The sequence below is a fragment of the Alexandromys fortis genome, unplaced genomic scaffold (genome assembly GCF_014885135.2).
Source record: "Alexandromys fortis isolate MF-2015 unplaced genomic scaffold, M_Fortis_MF-2015_v1.1 scaffold_87, whole genome shotgun sequence".
NCBI lineage: Eukaryota > Metazoa > Chordata > Mammalia > Rodentia > Cricetidae > Alexandromys > Alexandromys fortis.
The window spans coordinates 2495387-2519480 of NW_026067971.1; the positions used below are offsets into that span (position 1 = coordinate 2495387).

The 24094-nt window shown below is 44.3% G+C and overlaps 1 protein-coding gene across 8 annotated transcripts in view; it reads right to left on the reverse strand.

Moving 5' to 3' along the window:
* Positions 1-24094, reverse strand: part of Wdfy3 (WD repeat and FYVE domain containing 3) — a 225497-nt gene that overhangs the window by 22953 nt on the left and 178450 nt on the right. For 7 of the 8 annotated variants that reach the window (XM_050155577.1, XM_050155582.1, XM_050155580.1 and 4 more), the window contains 14 exons: positions 23533-23690; positions 22455-22532; positions 21970-22197; positions 15851-15904; positions 13675-13843; positions 12117-12280; positions 9735-9883; positions 7554-7674; positions 6823-6908; positions 5358-5438; positions 3311-3365; positions 3008-3127; positions 1341-1458; positions 384-490 (listed from right to left, as the gene is read on the reverse strand). In XM_050155577.1, the coding sequence (XP_050011534.1) occupies positions 384-490; positions 1341-1458; positions 3008-3127; positions 3311-3365; positions 5358-5438; positions 6823-6908; positions 7554-7674; positions 9735-9883; positions 12117-12280; positions 13675-13843; positions 15851-15904; positions 21970-22197; positions 22455-22532; positions 23533-23690 (1688 nt within the window). The remainder of the gene's footprint in view (positions 1-383; positions 491-1340; positions 1459-3007; positions 3128-3310; positions 3366-5357; positions 5439-6822; positions 6909-7553; positions 7675-9734; positions 9884-12116; positions 12281-13674; positions 13844-15850; positions 15905-21969; positions 22198-22454; positions 22533-23532; positions 23691-24094) is intronic. The other variant, XM_050155581.1, reaches the window with a different exon arrangement.

Sequence of the window (24094 nt, forward strand, 5' to 3'; positions counted from 1 at the left end):
GGGGGGGGGGGGGGGGGGGTCGTCAGCGGGCATGTTCTGACCACAGAGAGAATATGGAGGAGGCGATTATAACCATGGGCACAGAATAGGGCCTTTGAAAATAAAACACTTGCTGAACCCTCCCAGCCCCTCCCCTCCCCACACGCTGGAATATTCATGCTGTTTCCTTTAACTACAGGGTCCTGGCACGTGCTCATCCTAAATGAATCTTGGTTTATTTATCAATTTAAGCTTAGCAGCTCTCAGCTCAGCTCTGAATCACCAACTTGTCACTACTAAAGCTCCATAGTGCTCCTTTTAAGGTCACATTTTTTTAAGAAAAGACGATTTTAAATGAAAGTAGACTGAATTAGAATGGTAAAAATTCAGAATTTGAGTTTTACCTGAAGCCGTAAGAATATCTGTGTGAAAGGCTCCATTCTGACCAGATATGAGGCCACAATCATTGCTGACGAATAGTGGGTGCCGTAGTGGTATGCTGGAGTTTCTCCTGCTCCAGACAGTTGGGGCATCATTAAAACAAAAGGAAATAAGAAAAGTAAACTTGGTGTTAATCAAATCACAAGGTTTGGAAATGTTAGCAATTGTGATAGGTAACCGGGACACCAAATGCAGCCAATGCCAGGGACGGACAGCAGGGCCACTTCAGCCCCACTAGCCTCAGGTACATCCCATCTGGCAGGCACCGAGGACAAGCCTGCTGGATTCTCTCCTGAGAAGCAGAATACCCACTTGATGGCTACTTGTTTCTATGAAGTTATCGACAGATGCAGTGCAGAAGTACGTATCATTATTGTGTATCTTCCTTGGCAGTCGGGTGGGGAGGGGGCAGAAAGAAAACGGGCACAGGCATATAAATAGGCTTAAAGTCAAGTTTCCCCCTTTGCTTTATGTATTTGAGGGAAAATCCAAGTCACTAAATATAATAAATCGTATAGTTTACAAATTTCATCAATTCATAACTTCAAATGAAAAGCTTTTTAAAAAGTACCTAAATGAAATTAAAGGAAACGCAATAAATGTGTAGTTCTGGACTAAATATTAGTAGAGACCAAGACAGAGGAGATAGTTTCCTGTCAGGGTTCTGCAGACAGCTTCAAACACCTTAGAGATGGCCACAAACTGGCATGAAAATTGAATTTTGATTGCAATCACGCATGTGCAGCTGTTCACACGTAACACACCAGCAGCAATCACACATGTGCAGCTGTTCACACATAACACACAAGCAGCAATCATGCACACCAGCAGCTTGCAGGCATATTCACAGGTGTCAGAGCACTAAACAGTGTTGACTTTTGAAAGCAAAAACGAAGCTAAAGGCAGAAAGAGTGCCTCACCATTGGGGTCCTCCCAGTCCTTATACCGCTTCTTATACTGGGCCAGCCGTTCATCTGTCTGTGCGCCCATTGGCTTAGCCAGGTTTCTGAATGTCTTGGGATTAGTAAGATCAACCTCCTGAAATATGAAACAAAACCCAATGCTGAGTTACCAGGCACCCTTCTCAGTGTGGATACAGCAACTGTGACTGCAGTGACCCTATCTGTGTGCCGGACTGAAACAACCGTGTGTGCCGTTTACACATCTTCATTAGAGGCAGGAACAACCGCGTGTGCCGTTTACACATCTTACATTAGAGGCAGGAACAACTGCGTGTGCCGTTTACACATCTTACATTAGAGGCAGGAACAACCACGTGTGTGCCGTTTACACATCTTACATTAGAGGCAGAGACAACCACGTGTGTGCCGTTTACACATCTTACATTAGAGGCAGGAACAACTGCGTGTGTGCCGTTTACACATCTTACATTCAGAGCGGTCCCGCTCGACAAATGTTTTGGGAATTATGCATTTCACAGGAAGACACTTGGGATTCCAGTTGTAGGAAGGAAGGTAACAGGGAGATACTTTTACTTCTTAACAAGGACACAAAAGGACATTGCAGACCAAAAGCTCCCATTTGGAGGACGGAGTCTTTCTAGGTTTCCTCCCGCCCCTTCTACTTCCTTTTACTTCATTCCTCAAGGGGTGCCTGGCAGTGTTGATAGGGCAGAAGGAAGGGAGAGCAGGATGCTCGGCCACTGATGGATGGCAGCATGGAAGAAGGTGTCATATCTTAAGATGATGTCACAGAGCTGGGGTTACACCTGTATCAAGAAGTGAGGGCCCTTACTACCTCCGCACAAAAATGCACTGGTTTTGTTTTTCTAACACTCTACAATTTGTAATTTAAAATTTTCTTTTTCAGAAGAACTGGAATATTTTCACCTCACGAATCATTTCCCCTTGAAATGTATTCATTCACCCAGCTGAATTAGCTTCACGCATCAAGTGTACCTCAGGCTAGCACCTTTCTGAGGACAAAAGCTTCAATTTCTCTAGAATATGACATGTAAAATTTCTGATCATTTAGGCAGCTTGATTCTAGCAAGAGACAAAGTTAGGTGGATGTCTGATTTGAGAGTGACCAATCTTTCTCCTCCTTGCTTACAAACGCCAATCCTGCCTTACTCTGTTGGCTCCTGCTGCATCAGATCCAGTGTCCAGACAGGAAGTGTCAGCAGACAGAAGTGAGAACAAGTGTTGCAAGCCATTGACTTGGAGCCCCAAGTTACGAGAATCCCCCATGCTTCTCAGGAAAGCAGGAAACAGTCCCCCTATGCAGCGGTGCTATTTTACAGGAAGGGCCACTCCCATGGTTTTCTAGACAACAATTCAATCTGCAAAGGCAATTTCGGACACTTCCAATGGATGCAAACTGATCAGCACCAAAGGAAACTGAACAGACATGGTGAGCCAGTGCCTAGCACCAAGGGAGGGACTCTCATTATCTAACCTTTGGTATATTCTATATGCCCAATGTACCCACACTAAATGCCCTCTTGTCTTCCTCATATAGTGCCTGTGCCGATGAGGGAACAGTAGACCGCAAAGAAGCACAGGGGAACTGAAGCTTCCCTCATTTATGAAAATGTATTACACTCGGGTAATAACTGGAAGCTCACCTCCGAGTCGTAGTCTGCGAGAATCCAGGGGAAGACGGGGTACTGCATGAGGTCATTGTAGGATCTGCCGGCCAGAGTGTTCAAGTGCATCAAATACTGGAAGTTGCTGATTTCACCTCTCTTAGGAAAGACAATAAAGGGACACATCTTAGAGTGAGTAATTAGTTTTGCTGTTTAAATTTTTTTATATGCAAAAATGGACATAAAAAAAGGTTTCCCATAAAAGCAAAATCTCTCCTCTGTGGCTACATTTATGGACCGTGACCTAGGAGGCACAAGGAACCTTCTGTGTGCTGTGCTTACCTCCCACCTCTGGGTCACAGACTTCTCGCCAACCAAAGTACTGAGCAATCCAGACCTAAACACAGAAGACAGTCAGCTGCAGGTCAGAGTTTTCAGTCCGAACAGCTTTCCAGCTGACACATGTCCAGCCCACAGAACGGATCTGTTCATGTGGGCCATGAATCATTTTATAGGACTGTGAGAAGCACTTTGAAACAAGAAATAGCTGAAGCAAATGAAAATTCAGAAGTCACAACATACAGCAAGGGAGGCATTTTTTTCTATGAACTGTGTTTCACTATTCATGATTTAGCCTTAGTGCTGGGGGACGTAGCACAGTGTATACAAGGCATTATCCACCATGGGTAAAAGACCTGGAAAACCCTGATCGAATCCAACCTTGTAACCACAGTAGGTGATGCAGCTCCTGAAGTAAGTGATTGACGGTATGAGAATGTGACAGGTTAGCATTGCTCTATAAGGTTATCTGAACTATGCATTAAAAAATAAACCATTGGTCCAAGAGTCACTGGCTATCCCCTTTATTATCTGAAGGGGAGGTAGGGAGGTAGATGGCACAACTCAGGTTCGGTGGTACAGGTACCATTTTCTACATTTATAAAGTCTTTCCACCAGGCAAAGTGAACATGCGGACTATCCCTGGGAAGGACCAGAACATTCCTCAGTACTGAAACGCTCCCCTTCCTGTATTTATGTTGACAACAAAAATGTGTGGAGCTTTTAGGACCTGTTTCTGAGTACAAAAGCATGTACTGAGGATTTTTATTTGCTACTGATTAAAGAAAAATAAAAGCAACTTTTTATTAACTTAATGTATTCTGATGTGCACAGATTGAAAAGAAAATTCATTTGTAAAAAACTCTATTAAGTTTTTACACCGTGTGTGTGTGTGTGTGTGTGATTTATTTAGTCTCACAACACCACTTCTTCCCAGGTGGCCTGTCACAGAATGACGGCAAACAAAACTGAATGTATGGATTCTTGAAACGACTGCAGCACCCAGAGGATCCTCTGATTAAAAGGAGCCATGGGGGAGCCCAGAGGCAAGGGTGATGCTGGAGCCATGGGGGAGCTCGGAGGCAAGGGTGATGGGTTTGTACCCAGAGCCAGGGAGTTTAAATTTAAAGACCAGAGAACAAAAGAGGAAGGAAGGCTGGGAAATTTGTAGAAGGAGAGGTGTAATCAAGACCACATTATAGAGACATCCTGTCAGCTGACGACAGGAACTCAAGGAAAAGTGGGCACACAAGAGGGGTAGCTCAGTCAGTTGACAGAGTGCAAGTGTACTCTTAATGAAAGCAAAAAAGCATAATTTAAATCTGAAGTTTAAGTGACTAATGCAGAAAGCTGGTATCTATTCAGTAAAAGAAATCAGTCTAATAAGGGCAGGATACAAATGGAGAATTTCTTGTGTATCAATTTGGTTTTGTATATCAAGAGCCTTAGTGTAGTGGCATTTCATTTGTATTTTAATAAATAAAGCTTGCCTGAAGATCAGAGAGTAAAACAGACTCACTGGTCAGCCTTACAGACCAGGCAGAGGTAGCACACACCTTTAATCCCAGCTCTAGAGAGGATTATAAAATGGGAGGAGGCAGCTCTCAGACACAGTCTCATTAGGAGATTCCTGGAGGCAGGATAGCCATTTCAGACTGAGGTCGAAGTGAGAGCCAGTGGCTGGCTGCTTTGCTTTTCAAATCTTTAGGTTGAACCCCAATTTCTGTCTCTGAGTTTTTATTAATCTTGCATCACCTTAGAACTTATACACTTCACTTTATTATAGACATTTTATACATTCAAAACAAAGTGTTCTTTAGTACTATAAGAAAACCTGGAAAAGGTCCCATCAGAAAGTCAGAGAATGCTTTATACATCTGATGAATACTAAAGGTTATATTTCCAAGGAGAGTTTGAAGATGAGAAATATTCACATACAGCACTAAATGAAAGAATAAAAGCTTGTATTTTGAACACCGAATAATTCTCTCTAGATATATGTCACCTTGATTTCACAAAGAAATGATTTGAACATCAATACATGGCTTACCCTTGTTCCACACTGGTGTTTGGTCTCTGACCGGAGACAGACTCTGAGCTGTCAGTGAGAGATGGCACAACTGCCAGGAACCTAAAAAATTTAAAAGTGCAAATGAAGTCTCAGTAGGGGCCACATGGAGCCCTAGAAACAAGGGCAACCCCCATATCTTTACTGCGCCTGACCCTGTGACCAGGATGCTGACACAGAGGCCCACAGCATCTGTGCTGTTACATGAAGTGGGGAAGGGGAAACTGAGTCAAAAAATGAAGAGCTAATGAGTGTCTGCAACTAAGTAGTCACCTGACAGTAAGCACGACACAGCCAAACTAACTGAACGGGACATGCAAGGTGCAACTTTCCTGCACTACTGTTAGCTTTTGCAGAGTTGCTCCTGACATCAGTCTATGTCTCAAATCTCAAAGGAGAGTTGAAGTCAGACGAGTGGGTGGGGTGTCACTCGGTCAGCCCTCGCACAGGAAAAGAGTCTAGGGACTATATTTGAACAACATGTCATTTCTGTGCCACACACAAGTCTTCTGCTATCTACAGTTTTGGTTTCTGTCATTTAGTTACCTATGGTCAAATAAAGAACATAAAAATGGTTCAAAAATATTAAATGAAAAACTCCAGAAATAACTTAGATGTTTCACCAATGATAAAACATACTAAGAACTGATGAGCAGTTTTAGCAGCTATGCTACTTTTTCTTTTTTCTTTTTTTTTTTGTTTTTTCGAGACAGGGTTTCTCTGTGGCTTTGGAGCCTGTCCTGGCACTAGCTCTATAGACCAGGCTGGTCTCGAACTCACAGAGATCCGCCTGCCTCTGCCTCCTGCTGGGATTAAAGGCGTGCGCCACCATCGCCCGGCCGCTATGCTACTTTTTCAACAATGAAGGCATTCAACTTCTTTTCCAGGGCTGTGAAGACTCTCAAGAGGATCCTATTTCTATGGGAACTCACTCTGGAGCCCCACAGAAAGGTAAGGAGAAAAGTGGAACATTTAGAACCCAAAAGTATTACTTTTCAACTTTTACTTGATTTATTATTATTGTGTACATGTATGTACAATGCATGTGCAAAGGCACACATGCGGAGGCTAAAGGGACAGCCGTGGAGCTGCTTCTCTTCTACGTTTTGTGGGTTCTGGGTTCAGGATCAAGTGCTTTTACAACTGTCAAAGGCTCTTTAATCACAAAGTCTGAGACTAAAAAACAATGCTTTAGTGGGCTGGAGAGATGGCTCAGTTCTCACTCTAAGTTACCAGAAGGGAGAAAAGCTATTTCATGAGGGAACTGGCACCATCCTAAAAGCTAGGAGGAGGAGGAATCCCATTTCAAGAGGCTGGGAAATAAAAAGAACACTACAAAGACATAGACTCACTGGCCTGGAGTCTGGATTTTATGCACCTAGCAGAACAGGCTGCCAATGGGCCCCCTCCCATTTCTTCCCACAACAGCGAATAAGGGATTCCTCACCTTTGGTAGACTTTATTCCGAATTCCCTTTTGAAAAGCCAGGAGGTAATTCCGTCCATCCCCAGAGAAAACTTCAACAGCGATAGGCTGAAATGGTTAGAGAAAAATAAATTATGAAACAGACCATAACAGACACACCAACTTCCCCACCGTGGAGTCCTACAAGGTTGATGAATTTCTCCACTGGAAAATATTTTAGACTCATGAATCCTCTGTACATTAAGCCATGTGATCAAAGAATTTTCTTTTTTTCTTTTTTTCTTTTTTTTTTTTTTAAGACAGGGTTCTCTGTAGCTTTGGAGCCTGTCCTGGAACTAGCTCTTGTAGACCAGGCTGACCTCGAACTCACAGAGATCTGCCTGCCTCTGCCTCCTGAGTGCTGGGATTAAAGGCATGAGCTACCACTGCCCAGCTACTGGAATTTTCCTATTCTTCTCAAAATTAAAGAGATCTTTAAAAACAAAATGATAAATAGTAACTTAAAGATTCTGTTCCTAAAATGAAGAGGATGTACTTTTTACATGAAAGGACAAAATGTGCACTTGAAGACTAGAGATGCACACTGGAGGTGCAGTAGAACTCAGACTGTTTAAGGAAACACAGAAGCATCCTAAGGGCCATGACCCTTGGGTTCCGAGTCTCCAGGAGCAGTGTGGATGCTGCAGTTATCACCATACCGATCCATTTAAAATAATACATTTTCACACCGGGAATGGGGGGAAACCAACTCACCTGCAGGAGGTACCTCCTTTTATGCACTTCCTTGATGTCTTCATACGCAAAAATGCTGCATGTTCTCTTGAGTTGACTGGGGCCTTGTCTGGCTCCCCGAGGGATAATCGGCTCATGCATACTATGAGTAGCCAAGAGAAAAGGGAGCAAAGAAAACACAACAGTAGGTGGATAAACTCATTGATTAATGAAGCAGACACCATTTCCAACACAGGGCCAGGACGGGAGACAACATACAGAATCTCCAGCTAGAAATGTGGTTAGGAGAGCACTCTACTGTCTCCCGTGAACAAGGAAACCCCTTTCGAAGAGTTTATTTTTGTTGGATTAGCCTTTCTATTAAGCAGTTGGACAGGGTCTAAGCCAGTAACATACGCTTTATTTCTTTCCAAAGCAGAATAAAAAGACTTAAAACATTTTAATATAGATCTAACTTTATAAGAGGAGTTACAAAACATGGCTTCATTTTATTTTTCAAGAATCATAAAACATGATTACAAAGGTTTTTTTGTTTTTATTTTTTATAAAGAGGGCTCATTAGAGTCATAGCATGGCCGAGACTGGTGAAGAAAGCAATTATTTAATTATTTGCGATATCCTCTAGGAACACAGAGGCCCTGTCTCATTAACTGTAGTGTTAGGTGCTCAGAATGCTGAAGAGGAGACAAAAGCCCACCTGTGTGTTCTAACCACTTACTGCTCTAGTACCTACAATGACCCCATGACCGGGGAAGGAAAGGAAGATGGAAAAGAGCCCAGCTAGTCATCCCGTGTGGGCTCTGGTTACCCCACTTCCAGGAAACTCAAAGTACAGGGTTGGTCTTTTATTAAAGAGTGTAGTTTCTGAATGTGCTCCTACCACCGCATGCACATGTGTAGGGTTTATATGCATGTGTGCAATGTGTCTAGGTGAGTACGTGTGTAGCATGTAAAAGCATGCTGGTGCACAGGCACATACATATGTCTAAGTGTGTACATGTGTAGCTTATATATGCATGTGTATATGCTGGTGCACAGACATGTGCTCATATGTCTAGGTGCATCCATGTGTAGCACGTATATGCATGCTGGTACACAAGCATGTGCCTAAGTCTAAGTGTGTACATGTGTAGCGTGTATATGCACGTGTGTATGCTAGTACACAAGCATGTGCCTATGTCTAAGTGTGTACATGTGTAGCGTGTATATGCACGTGTGTATGCTGGTACACAGGCACGTGCGTATGTCTAAGTGTGTACATGTGTAGCATGGTTTTGCACGTGTGTATGCTGGTGCACAGCACAAGCGGAGGACTTCAGGTGCTGAATCTCTCTCTGCCTCACTCCTCTGAGACAGGGAAAACGGCTAGTAGCCACAAATCCCTAGCAATTTCCCTAGCTCGGTCCCCACAGCACTGGGGTAACAGGTGCCTGTGTGGTCATGCTTGTGTTGGTCATGTGGGTCCGGGGAATATCAATTCAGGCTCTCATGCTCCAGCAGCAAGCGCCTTTACCCTCCCAGCCATCTCTCCACCCTGCGTCAATGACTTCACCAGTGATCTCACAATTGAGAATGAACATATAAATATATGTGTGCTGGTCAGTCTATCAGCTTGCCACAGTTAGAGCCATCTGGGAGGAGAGTCTCAGTGGTGCAAACATGTCTGCAAGAGTAGTCTGTGGGGAATTTTCTTGATTTCTGTGGGCAGTGCCATCCCCTGGGCAGGTGGGTGGTCCTAGGTTGTATAAGAAAGCAGGCTGAGTGAGCCTTGGTGAAAAAGCCAATAACAGCCCTCCTCCATGGTTCCTGCCCTGTCCTCCATGGTTCCTGCCCTGACTTCCCTCAGGGAGGGATCTGGACAGGGAAATGTAAGGCAAATTGACTCTTTCCTCCCCAAACTGCTTTTTCTGGCGATGCTCTTTATCACAGAAAGAGAACAAGTAACTAAAACACCAGGTTAACAATGACTGTAACTTGGTATCCAATGCTCATAATGGAAAGACATAAAATGTAATTACCATTTGATGAACAAGAACTCCCCCCCCCTTTTTTAGTGGAAATGACAGTATTGGCCGGAGGCACACACAAACTGAGAGATAAAGTTACTCAGGACACAGGCTTGGGATTAAAAAGAAATAACGCAAACACATTTTCTGTCATCTAAAGGCAGCTTTACCTATGTCTCTTCATTCATTTACTTACTTTGGAGGTAAAGTTTCAATGTCTCTTATTTCTCTGGTTGCTGTCATGGTAAATCCATCAATCACATAAAAGTGCTCTTTCCCAAACAGCAGTAGCCCCTCACTGGTGTCCAGGCCCTGGACGCGAGCACAGCGGTACATGTGTTGAATCTACAAAGAAAGTCACAAATAATCTTTCTTTTAACTTTAAAAGATTTTTTTTGTTGAGTATTGTAATCTGCTGGCCTGCCGTGTCACCTGGGTACCCTGTCCCTGTAAGAAACAAGCCCTGCCGACTCCCAATATCCCCATTCCTGCTGAGACAGGTAGATCTTGGATCTTGCCTCCCCTCCATCTCTCTGTCCATCCTTCTTCTGAAGAGGCAGTCTCTGCCTCTCCCTGCTCTTTCCTCTTTCTCTGTCCCACTCCATCCCATAACTCCTTACTCTTATACCCTTCCCAATACTCGCTAAACAAACCCCAGCTCTCTCTCTGCATGACATGTCTGTCTCCTACCCGCTGGGGCCACAGTTGTGGGACCAGCCTTGGGTCACCCATGCCATGAATGGTAACACGTAGTCTCATGTGTGCCAGTGTGCTGGTTTGAAAGAAATGGCCCCCGAAAGGAGTGGGACTATTAGGAGGGGTGGTCTTGTTGGAGGGAGTGTATCACTATGGAGGCAGGCTTTGAGGTCTCATGTGCCCAAGCTACACTCAGCGTCCCAGGCTAATTCCAGTTGCCTGCAGGTCAAGGACTACCAGCCTCTTCTCCAGCACGGTCAGGCCTGCATGTTGCACCATGAATATAATGGAATAAACTTCCGAAATTGTAGGCCCCCAATTAGGTGTTTTTCTTTGTAAGAGTTGTCATGGTCATGCTGTCTCCTCATAGCAATAGGAACCCTAACTAAGACAGCCAGGTTGGGCTCAAACTCCAAAGCCTCCTACCTACACTTCCTGAATGCTAGGATTCCAGCCTTATACTACTTTATCACACTTATTTAGGACTGGGGATTGAACCCAGAACTTCCTGTGTGCAAAGTTACTCTACCCAGTGAGCTATATCCCCAGGCATAGACATATTTAAATTTGTTTTCCTTATGGTGCTGGGGATGAAACCCAAGACTCCATGCATGTTAGACACCTATTCTACTGCTGAGCTCTGCCCTCAGCTGTTTGACTTTCTTTAAAATAGCTACTGTAATATAAATGGGGAGGAGAGGAGGATGGGACGGAGGAAATGACAGACTGACATCTTGGGCACATAAGCTTCTGAGTTTTCAACACTAAAACCACAGTGACGAACAGCAGCATCCAGGTGGAGACACTGAAGGGCCAGGGCCACAGGCGCCTCCCTCTCCTGTTGTCTTCTGAACGGTGCATTTTCATCTTCACACAGCTCTTTTTCTTTGATAATTTCATTCAAGGTTATGCAGAGCACATATCTGAGCAGAACTGCCTCAATTACACACCAGCTTCTCATGATTTGGTTAGATTTCTGGGGCTGTATGAGGACTTAACACAACAGGCAAAACTAAGGACAGCCTTTCAAGAAGGGTGATATTCGAATTCATGATATAGTAACCTATTTATCCACCTTTCTTCCTATGGCTAATTACTGCAGGAAGGTTTGTGAGTTTGTTATGATTGGAGTCATATAAGGTGATGGGATGTGGATAGGAAACAGTGCCTGAGTATAAGAACACACCAGGAAGAGAAGATGCAGTAACAAACGATTATAATAAGGGAATAGCTGATCGCTATTAGGCAGTCTGCAAGCCCAGGGGGAGGGGCACCTTAGTGAGGCTGAGCAGGCAAGTGTCCTCATGTGGGCTACAGACTTCTAGACTAATGGACACACAGATGTTACTAGCTGGAACCTTATGGTGAAGGGGAGTTGGGGGAGCTGTCAGAAGAAACAGCATGAGCAAAGTTCAGAGCTAAAACCACGGTGCATTCAATGAGTGCAGCATGCATGCTGCAGCAGACGCTCAGGCTGTGGCAGGTGCTCAGGCTACAAGCAGTGGAGCGGGCAGAACCGAGGAGGCAGACAGCTTCCTGTGTGTGAGGGAGAACGGAGTGAATACAAGCGGGAGGTGAGGGCACTGATCAGCTGGTGCAGTTTGCATGATGACCACAGTGATAGAGATGCAGAGGGGAAGGCACATCATGGCGGGGACAGCAGGATGGCTTGTCTGCAGACTGACCAGGCCTGCAGAGAGTGTGGTCTAATGGGGGGGCAGAAGAGAGAGGCAGAGGTCAACCATGCACTCCATTTCTGATGAGTCTGCACTGTAGAGTGCAGGGCGGCCAGAACCCTCAGTCGCCCTGCGCCTGCGCTCTCTTGCTCCTTGTCTTTTGCTGCTACCTTAGCACACTCGCTCCTCAGAAGCACACACAGTACCTTCTCTCCTTCCTCCAGCAGGCGCAGCAAGGTGGCATTGTCTGTCTTCTCCTCCTCTTCTATGGAGTTGCTCTCAGCGATCTGGTCTTGTAGCTGCTCCTGGGTCTCCTCATCGCCTCCATCAGGTGCGGACCGAGAGCGCTTCAGGGGAGGCTTAACCAGGCCTGCAGTGCAGAAACCAACGGGATCACGCGGGGAACAGTTTAGTTCCAGAGTAGGTTATGGGTCAGGTGGCCTCCACAGGCCCATGGGCTAAAGCCTTAGGATGGTGCTGGGGAGAGGGTGGAATTTTTAGAGTGAGCCCAGTGGGAAAAATTAGGTCATTAGGAGATGTACCCCAGGAGGGGATATTTAGACACTTCCTATCTGTTTTGTGGCTGCATGAGGTGAGCAGCTTTGCTCTCCCACGTGGTACCTGTGGTCTTGCCACAGACCTCAAAAATGGCAGCAGCCACGACAGGAGACTCTGAAACCTCCGCTCTGAGTTTACTCGTCATGTGTTGTCACGGCAGCAAAGGCTACGCACACACAGTCTGTGTTATACATCTCCAGGAGAGCACAGGCCTGCAGCACTGCTTCAGGGTCAGCAGCAAAGGCTTGGGAATTCAACCCTGCATGACTCCGGGAAATTATCTGCCTTTTGTGCACCACGGTTTTCTCCATTATAAAACTGGGGAGGAGTCTACCTAGCTCAGAGGTTTGTTGGAGGGCTAAATTTGGTAATGACCGCAATCACACACAGTCAATTCTCCGAGAAGTCGGATGAAGGCAACAAGCAGCTAGCGTAAGTAGTGGCAAGAACGTGTTGTTCATCTGAGTAGCACAGGGGAGGCGCTGTGAGTGAATGGCTAATGACAGTCCCTGCCACACACATGGGGATGGCATACTACACGCATTAGAACTCAGAGGGCTCAGGGAGACCATGCCAAGCCTCACCCAAAGTAGCAATGTGATTCTTCATGAATGAAATTCGTCAAACAATGAGTCACAAGGAACAGGACAGGAACAGATGAACTAAAATTAAGAAATACTTTACTGGGGGTAATGTTGTACATGTGTAACCCCAGAACTGGTGTAGCTGAGCCAGGAGCATTCCCAGGACTTGCTGGCCAGTCAGCCTACTAGCTGAGCTACAGAACTAGCGAGCTACAGGCCAATGAGAGAGAGCTCAGAGAGCAAGGTGGAAGGCTTCTGAGAAGCTATGCCTGTGGATGACCTGGGCTTCCATGTGCATGAGCACACGTGTGTGCTTGTGCCACACATAACTAGGTATATGGGCACACTAACACATCACACAAAATGAAAATCTCTGCCTTGAGAAAACTTACAAATTTAAAAGAGAATGACTCTAATGACTATAAACCTGACCTATCTATAGGGAATAGAGACAGTCTCTTCAATTCTCATTCACACATCAGCCTTTCAGTTGCGGTGGTCAAGTGTCTACAGACATGTTTATAGTTGGCCCTCCTGTTTGCAAATGCTCATATTTACATGTGAAGTCACATGGAAGGAATGCTCCAAATGATTTGAAATCAGATTCAAAGAGGAGGCTGACCTTTGACCTTGGCGATGGTGTCTTCTCCGTGCTCTGGTTCTTGCTGGGTGGTTTCCCCTTCTGAACTCTCTACGATAGGATCCTGAACAATGCCTGGGTTCCCAGAGGCCAGGCGGAAGTAGTATTCCTTACTGTCATAGCTTATCGCTCTTCTGTACCGAGCCGGTTTCTAAGAAATAACAAGAGAAAACGACTCAGAGTTATTTTCAACCAGTACAACACAAGCTTGTGAGGGTTTCTCTGTGTTCCTATTGTGTAGGGGCTATTGTGTAGACTAAGTGAATAAACATTAAATACACAGACTTCCAGGTTATGTGGCTCCATTAAAAACTCCAGTTTGTAAGGTGACATATATTGAACCATATTGGTAGTTTTGTCCTTTCCAAGAGAAAGAGACCATGTTTAACCAAATAGCATTTCTGGGCTGGTGCGGTTCTCTGTCAGTTCTGGATCTGCTGACCTTAGGGGACAGCAGAGGAGAGCTTGTCCGTTATGAAGGACACCGGGCTGCAACATGGATTGAACCAACCAAACTGAAAGCGGGATATTCATTTTAGACACATCAGGGGAAAAGTTAGTGATGTCTGTCAGAGGAGACTGAAGGGCGCTCGTTCACTGCGGACAATCTCAAATGCTGACTTCGGGAGCTTGCAGGACCTAAACACAGCCAGCACCTGCCACCTCTGCATCACTAGGCACAGAAAACACCTTCAACACTAGGTGGCACTCTCTGGCTGGCCTGCAAGATGAGCTGGTCTGTATTACTGTCTGGCACTATTTGGAAACATATAACTAAAGAACAGATATAACTTAATTCTGATGAAGAAATGAATACCTAGAGATATAAGGAAAGATTCAATATTCTGGATATACTAGGACATTTCTTTCCTAGTATCATCTTTATTCTAAAATGAGTTTTCCAAATGACCTAAACTTGTTTTCCTTCTTAAAATTACATACAAGGAGAAAGCAATGGCTCAAAATCTCTAAAAATGTCTATGAATAATGACTGCTAACACCCAGGCTTTGAAGATTCCAAGCATGCTTCCCCCTCAGACAGCATTTTGGTTCTCCTTTGTTATAAGTATGATATTCAATCTTCTTTTAAAAAAAATCCTATTTTTTTTTTTTCACATTCTTGTAACTGATTTCCAACTAAAATGGAAAGCAGGTGCCTGGGTGGGTGAGATACTTAGGCTGAAATACTAAAAGGATTTCCAGACATGAGATACCTAACTGAAGCCATAATGCCCTTCCTTTAATTTTAGGTGTGGAGCCGGGTCACTGAGATCTGGGGCAAACTGAGGAGGGGGCTACGCAGACAGGGGGGAGGAAAACATGGTGCAACCCTGGAAAATATCAAAGGATGTGGAGTGATCTCGCAGGAATGGGAAGTGGAGCTGACGGGCAACCTAACAAGGGAAATGGCGTGTTCCATTTAAATGAGATGAAGACAAGAAACTTAGCCCCTTTATGGTATTCTCTTTGAAGCAAAATGATCATATTCAACTCTAAATTGCTTATATGTCATTGAAACAGAAAGACAAACTTAGTAGACGGCAAGTAGAGGAGGCTGGGCAGTAACCAGAGTATCACCGCCAAAACTACTCGTGTTTTCAAAGATGATATGATAGCATGGTTAGTGATGGGCAAAATAATGGATTATTGGGTGTAGATCTGGCTACTGACTCTTTCCAAAAGAGGTACATTTCTATATCTATATTGAAAGTACTGAACCTTTTTAGAAAATTAACAAACCAACAAACAAACAAAAAAAGAAAAATACATGCCAATTAAAAAAGTGATCATACACTTTGTTTTTAGATTAATTTCTTCTGACTAGAAAGCAATTTAATTGGGATAGTCTTGCATTCTCAGCATTTAAAATAATTGCAATATATTTTAAAAGCCGAGGGTGCCCGCCTGCCCATCAATAACATGCCTCATAATGGGTTAGTCATGCGTGAGGCAGCACACGCTGGGTCAGGTGACAGCCCCGCCTGTTAGTGAGCAGCAAAAAGTCCCCGCCAAGAGTGCAGAGCAGCTGAGGAAGGGGAGAAGTCTCCAGCCCAGGGACCTCACAGGAGACTCGTCTGTAAAGTTAGTCTCTAGTCTACTGTACACTAAGAACAAAGCCCCAGTAGTCTGCATTCCTTTGTGGTAATTAGTGTTTTACCTTCTGGGCAATGACATCATCGGGAGCCTCAGGTTGTTTACTTGGGATCTCAGACTGAAAACAGGGTATTAAGTATAGACACATCAGGGGGGGGAAGCATATAAAGATATCAAAACCAAAATTTTCTTGAGGACCATAAGACATACAGAGGATGTACTCAACTCAAAGGGAATTAACATGACCTACTCGGCCACTTACACAACCACTGAGCTTATACGGTTACTTCCTTGCTGACCAAAGAGCAGGGTTTTAAATAAAATTTAAACATACCAAAGTTTCAGTGCCCTGAACAGCAGACAGACATAAAAATTGCAAAACAAAACTTGAGCAGTGCTGTTATCATGGATGACTTAAAAAGAATACACACACACACACACACACACACACACACACACACACATTCACGCCAAGAAACAACCTTGTGCACATTTCTTCTCCCACATATCCTAAGTCTGTGCTGATACAACACACGTGATTTACTTTGTCATCTACATCTCTGTACACACAACCAGGGCTGACTGGTTGACATCCACCCTGCCACGGAAGCCCAGATACAGGTTCCCTGCTTTCCAGTCAGCAGCAGGGGAAGGCACCAGGGGAATGCGGGCTGTGTCATCAGCCCCAACAGCAGCTTTTCTGGAAAGAACTTTAGAAGAATTAGCAGTCACCTAATTGACAAGAGGCAATTCTGCTGAGGGCCTGGTGTAGTTTCTATGCAGAAACAGCCAGTTACAGGGAGGAAGCAGTTGGCTACAGGGAGGAAGCAGCCAGTTATAGGAGGAAGGAAGCCACCGGCCCTTCCCAGTCGCCATGCTCGCCAGGACTCCTGTCTGAGGATCCTCTCTTACTCTCCCTCGGCAGAGTAGACCCCAGGGAACTTACAAGCACTTCACATGGTTTCCGGGACTCTGGCACTTCACAAGAAAGTAGGCAAGTGCCTCACACCAGAGCCTTGTAAAATACATGGCCATATTCCGACCTCGGGAGGGGTCTGGTATGGGAGACAGTTGCCAAAACCCACTGAGACGGCCACAGGGGAAGTAAAAGCTCTGTTTCCAGGTTTTTGGACAGGGTCTCATTCCCAAGTCCTGGCAGGTGGAAATTCACTATGTAGATTACAGTGGCTCCAAAATCAAGATAATCCTCTGGCCTGTGGTTTCCAATACTGGAGGACTGAGGCGCTCTACCCAGCAGTAAGAAAAACCCACTTTAATTTTTAAAGTTTTTAAAATTCAACCCTGAGAAAGGAGGTTCTACTGCAGAGCCCCAGGCAGAGGTGTGTAAAGAGTCCAGAAATGAATGGCAAACATGACCAGGATGCCAACAAAGTGTTATTATCTCAATTTCCTTTTACATAGAAAAAAACTATACTAAATTATTTATCATCATCATTATTATTATGGTTACAGAAATCTACTTTTCTCACTTAAAATTTCTAGAAAATAATTTTATACTTTTTAGCTTTACTATCTTTTAAACATGCTGGTAATGGACTTTCCCACATGAGCCGTTTAGGTTCGAATCCTAGAAGAGCTACATGAAAACACAGTTGCAGCTACCAGAGTCCATTAGTCAGAAAAGGAAATGTAGAATCAGTCAGCTTCCTGCCCGGCGCTACCCCATGCTAATGCCTGTGCAGCTCGTACTCAGCACACTAATGTTTGCAAAGAACAGCACATTTATTTGAAATTTGAAGTTGTTAATTTGAAAAATATGACCCAACCTATTTTAAAAATATTTAGTTACTCATGTATGTGTGTGTGTGTGTGCACGTGTGTGCACGCACACGTGCATGCGTGAGCTAGCGTGGTACCACAGGCATCACAGTGCATGTGTGCAGGACAGAGGACAACAGGCCAGTTCTCTCTCCTTCTACCACAAAGGTTGAGGGACTGGGCCCAGGTCATCAGGTTGGGGGCGAGCACCTTTACCTGCTGAGCCACCTTGCCAGCCCAGGATCTTATTATCTTGCTTTAGGACTCAAGAGTCATGAGTCCGGGTTTTGCAGTTTCATTGCAGCCTGTACTGACTTCCTAATGTCAGCTATGAGCACACACAATCCACACAACAGCAGTGCCGTCCAGCACAGCTCCTTGCATTATGGGAAGTGTCTCACCCTTCCAAACAGTCACTGTGCAGAGAGGGTTCAAGCGAGAATCTGAAACGCCTTTTCGGCTGAGCTTTGTCAAGGCACTAATTATTTAGGTTTCTTTGTTTTAATTTTATATTTTTACTTTCAAGTCTGTGGCACATGAATCACCAAACATATCAGACATTTTATAAACAAACTTCAAAGTTAGACAAGCAGCTCAGCTATTTTAAAGCCTAGTGTGTAGATTGTCAGGGCTTAAGAACCAACTGACTGGGGGCTGTGGGGAGAGCTCGGGTTCTGTTCTTCACACCTATATGGTGGCTACAACCACCCAGAACTGTAGTTGTAGGGAGTCTGATGCTCTCTCTCACCTCCTAAAATCCTGGGCACATACATAGTGCACATATACACACGCATGCAAAACACTCACACAATAAAATCCACACCTGTGATCTCAGCACTTAGGAAGTGGTGCGGAAGAGTCTGCATGTGAGGTCAGCCTGGACTACAAGACTCCGTCTCAACCTACCTCCCCCAAAAAACCTCCTTGCCCCGTCCTCAAGGTCTAATAAACAAAGACATAGTAAAATGCAGAAATAATCACTAATTTAATTTCTAACAGAAAGATCTAAAGTAGAATTAGCTTTTTAATTACCACTGTAGTCTACAGCTTATACAACAGAACACACAACGTAAATCACTCTGGATGAACAAGGTTCGTCCTGCTGGTCACTAGTCTTTGGGAGCTGTTTTCTCTCGATACACACCTGCTAACTGCAAGTAGCCTGGCTATATTTTATAAGTTGGGCAGCAATGAGTTTAGGGAGTTGAAAGAAAGGTCAAACGACCTTTATTTCCAAAGACTTAACATGGCTGAGGGCAGGGGTGGAGAATATGGAGCTTAACCTTCAATAGAGCATACTCCGTATGGCTCTTATACCCCCACCCCCAGAGTGTCACACTTGCACCCCGCAGTCCTCCCCCAGAGGAAATGCTCGTCCACACTATGTTACCTTCAGAACCCAGAAAACTGGCTTTTGCCCCTTTTAGTGGATAATATTTAAGAAGTGCTCCTGGACAATAAAGAATTACAGATACACAATAGGACAGATTCAGATATAGAAGACCTCTAAATGGGTCACAGTGTTGAATAAATGTATGTAGTCTTGGGAGAGAGAAGAGTATAGAGAGAAAGTAAATCATTTAAAAAAAAAACAAAGTTTAAAGAGTCAGAGTACAGAGATAAAATGAGTAAAAAAAATAAGCCAAATAAAGATGAAGAATTCACAGAGAGTCTGGATTATGTATATCATTGTGTTTTCTTTGAAAAAAAATTTTTTTTAACTGTGAAGAAGCTAAATACAGAGAGACATTTCATTGTATGGGCTGCTAAGATAAACCAGCATGTATATTATAAAGGTATCTTGACTTCAGAATTTGTGTCTAAGGATATGTTGCTTTGGAAAAGAGGTTCTTCTTTTGTTTCCACAGAGGATGAGAATGTGTGGATTCATTCCAGGCTAATGTGGTTTGATAGACCACAACCCAATGAAAGGTTGCCTTGTACACTCCTCAAAAAAATTACAGCAGGAAGCAGTTTGGACAGAACTATACCCATATTCCCAAATATTGTCTATAAATGTTTCTTTATATTTAAAGGGGGATATGCTATAGAGATTTGTATTGGTTAAGGTCAATCTTGTTATATGTATATTTCTGCTCTTGATTAAGGCATTGTGATTGTGCAGTTCATTTAAAATGTAATGTATAATTAAGAAAAAGGTTAATACATCATCATCTATAATAGGCAAGCTTGTGGATATGTTTCAATTAGATATTTTTCAAATCTTTCAGAGACCTTCAGAATATGGCAATTAATGTTTTAAGAAATTAGGACTTTTCATGACAATGAGACATGTCTGTTCCTGGCAGCACCAATTACTTCAAGAGGATGATAAGCATCGGTGAGACTCCTCATGGAGTTTGCTAGCCATTTGAGTAAGAAACTGCTATTGCCTAAAGTGTTGCATAAACAGGACATGCAGGTCCCTCCCACAGAGCAATGACTGTGAACTTGCCTAAAGGTGAGACCATCCTTTGGAGTTCCTGCTTCATAAAAGAGCCTGCTAGACATTCTGCAGGACACAGAAGAACATGAATGACAAACTGCCAATATAGGCAGAACTGTCTTTGAGATTTCCTGCTTCATGAAAAAGTCTGCTGGATACCAGTAGGCTGAAGATGGACGCCCCAACGGTACAGAAGAACTTTGGCTGACTGTCCAGACAGTGAGATGTCTCTGTCATCTTTAGAGTGTTGCAAGTTGCTTACAATGTACTTTCTGTTTACTTAGGTAATATTACATCCTCTGGAGTCTTTGATGGAGCTGAAGAGTAGGTAGTAATAATATAGTTTTCCTTAGTTATGATAAGAGATAAAGTAGATATAAATATTGTAACTATAATTCTTGCTTGATACCTGTTTTGTTATATGTAATTTTACTATGTTAAAGTTAAAACCTTCCTTTTCATTTAAACAGAAAGGGGAGGTGATGTTGGATTCCCCTCTGTATGGTGTGAATATCTTTGGTTAATAAAGAATTTCCTTGGGCCTATAGCAGAGCTATAGGGGAACAGAGCTAGGCCGGGACAGCTAAACCGAATGCTGGGTGAAAGAAAGATGGACTGAGAGAGAAGCCATGTAGCCCTGCTGGAACCTGATAGAACTTTAGCCAGTAAGCCACAGCCATGTGGCAATATACAGATTACTAGAAATGGGTTAAATTAAGATGTAAGAGTTAGCTAATAAGAAGCTTGAGCTAATGGGCCAAGCAGTGATTTAAATATTATAGTTTCTGTGTGATTATTTCGGTTCTGGACGGCAGGGACAAACAACACTAGGCTTTAACCCTTAAGGACTTAATGAAGGCAACAATCAAAACCTAAAGACTACTGCTCTGCTCTGCTCTGCTTTGCTCTGCTCTGCTCTCACAAAGCAGGTGCTAGAAAAGCCTGCAGAATACAGGGGTTGCTGTATTCACAATGTGTCCACATTTGGAGGTAGAGAGAGCGCTTTAAGACACTGTATGTTGTTCTTGATGGGACTAACACATTGAGAAAAGTAGTTTTAAGGAACTATTGATTAATAGAGTCTAAAATCTTTATTCTCTTGTAAAAAAAATTGTAAACTGACAAATTCTACCATATATGAGGTAAAAGAGATACTATACGTGTACTGTACAGTTTGCAGCGACTTCATAAACCAACAGATGGTTACTTCAAATTCTATCACTTTTGGTAAGGAGCACACGAATCCTGAAACATATAAAACTTCACCTTCAGCTCTAGTTCCTCAGCGGTGAACAGGTCTGCTAAGTGTAGTCAGTGTCCCACTACAGCCTGGTCACACCCTGCTCCCTGGCTACCACACTCCTTCTGCTCATTGCCTTTGACGTCACACGAAGGGGAATGGGGGGGGGGAACTCCCTCTATGCACCTCCCTTCCTCCACTTGACATGTCTCCAAATACATCCAGGTGTAAGAAAATGACAGCACACCCTTCTTGTTACAATCTCAAGTGTTCCAACCTCATACGAGCTGCATTTTCTGTTTATCTGTGGACAGGCATGGATGTTGATGCAGGGACCTGTATTCTAGGCAGCACTGTGGATGGGCCTGCATCCTAGGCAACATTGAACAGGGGTTGGAGCCACAGATGAATGGAGCCTGGACTCCCACAAGGAGAGATAGGAGCTGCTGCGTGCTTACCCTGTGGTAGACGCTACTCTCTTAATACTCAACCGACATAATCCTAACAGTCCTGTGAGGTAGAACTCGCTTCCAATTTTAAACATGAAAAGGTGGACCTAAAGAGGTTCTACAACACACTTTAACATGCAACGTGTGTTCTGCCTCATGGTGATGTCACAGGTATAAGACACAGTCCTCTAGTTACAGTGTTACCTAACTATAGTTAGGTCATCCCCTAACAAGAAAAAAGGAGCCACCACGAAGGCTGACGGACTCACCGCCACGCTGGTCTCCTGTTCCGTCTCCGGCACGTAAGGGTAGTGGTTGTAGAACATGTCATTGCGCACCATCTTCTTCCTCATTCGGCAGGGCCCCTCCGTCATCTCTAACATCCACTTGTCCAGGTGGGAGCCGATGGGCGGGCCCCACAGCCCGCGCTCCCGCAGGAGCTCGCACTCCATCTGGCACCACTCCTCCGTCACGTACTTCAGAGCGTTCTGCTGGCGCTGCAGGGAGAGAGGCCAGGGTGCTTTTCAATGATAAAGAACACAAACGACCTGAAAAGAAGTTCTAATTGGGAAACAAACGCAACCAGGTCATCTGAGTAAATATAATAAATATTTTAGTCATAGTTTAAGGAAAGAAGGCTGATGGCTTCGTGAGGAGTGGGGTTTGCTGTGAACAAGCACTTGACATTTAAAAGAGACAGCAAACGTCTCACCCAAGGGTGCAGGACACCGGGGCCAGTGTTGCAGATGCTCACCTCCTGATACTCCTTGTACTGTGTGTCCACCAGGTCACGCACAACAGCGATATGTGTAAACATCCACTGGGAGATCTCCTAGCAAACCGTAAGAAAAAAACCTTAGCATTTTCTGAATTTTTTTGGGGGGAAAATGAGCCTGAAATTAGTGCCGAACAGTGACATAAAATTTGGCCAAAAAACTCTGTCTCCAGCCATGTAGAATAAAGTACACTAGTGTGATACTTCCCAGTGCCCAGTTCCCTTCTTTTCCATAGGGATGGGCTCCGAGGACACCCCAACCCCCTTCCTGCATACTGGATCCATAGGGATGAGCCCTGAGGACATCCCCAACCTCCTTCCTGTACACTGGGTCCATTGGGATGGACTCTGAGGATATTCCCTAATCCCCTTCTTGTATACTGGATCCTCCTCAAAGTTGGCTTCTTAGAAGCCCGCTATGGCACAACACATGCTGGGCACATGCCAAGTCCTTCAGACCCTTTTCACACTGCCACTGGCCTAAGGGTCATGACGAATGAGGATGAAAAATTAATGGAGGAGGCAGATAAGATTGAAACAAACCAATCAAGTATTTACAACTAGACCATAAACATTCCTATGTCACTCCTAATAATTTCTACACTTATGGAAAACTCTGAAAATGTTATCCGTCTGTCACTTGCTCCAGCTATTAAGTGGATTCTCATACTCAGTGCCACGTGCATCTTACAAGATGAAGACACCTGGAACCTGTCACCTCTCTCTTACCAAGCAGAATGCAGAACAGTTCAACATCGAACCTTTTGCTTGCATATGTGAACAGTATTAAATAAAACACCGCTGGAGAGATGGCTCAGTGGTTAAGAGCACTGCCTACTCCTTCGGAGGTCCTGAGTTCAATTCCCAGCAACCACATGTTGGCTCACAATCATCTATAATGAGATCTGGTGCCCTTTTCTATCTGATGCTCTCTTCTGTCACGCTGGCATACTTGCAGATAGAGCACTCATATGCACGAATAAATAATAAACCACCGAAACTAGACCTGGAGGTACAAAAATCCTAGAGGTATGAGCCACAGCGCTAAGTCTTGTACCTGGGTGGAAGGGTTGTGTTTGTGAAGGCCGCTTTCCTTTCGATTCCTTCTTGACCCTGTCAGTTTGGAAAGGCCAAAGCCGCTGCTGACCCGGGACAGTTTGGATTGTGTGGTAGGCACCAAGGCTTCTCCCCGACTTATGCACTTCTTCTCATGGGCTGCAAATATAGAATTAAGCAATTGTACAATTCATCGTGCATTTATTAGGCCTTGACTATTCCATGTTCTGGTTACGGATCACAGCCATCTCCCCGTGATCCACACCATTCCCTTCCTCGAGCTGCAGCACCCAGTGCGCAAGCACAGTCGGAGACAATGGCTGCAATGCAGTAACAGCAAATGAGATCTGGAAGATTGGACCATATTCCCAGAACATGAACATGCCTATCACAGTACAAGCCATGGCTGTTCTAGTTTATATCTGAGCCCATGTAAATGCAGCTGCAGGCGTGCAGATACAGAAAACACAGCAACACAGGAACAGAGCTCCCTGCACCTCTCCTGTGCCTGCGAGCCCATCTGGGGACGAATCACCGCAGATGAAGAACTGCTCCAATTACTA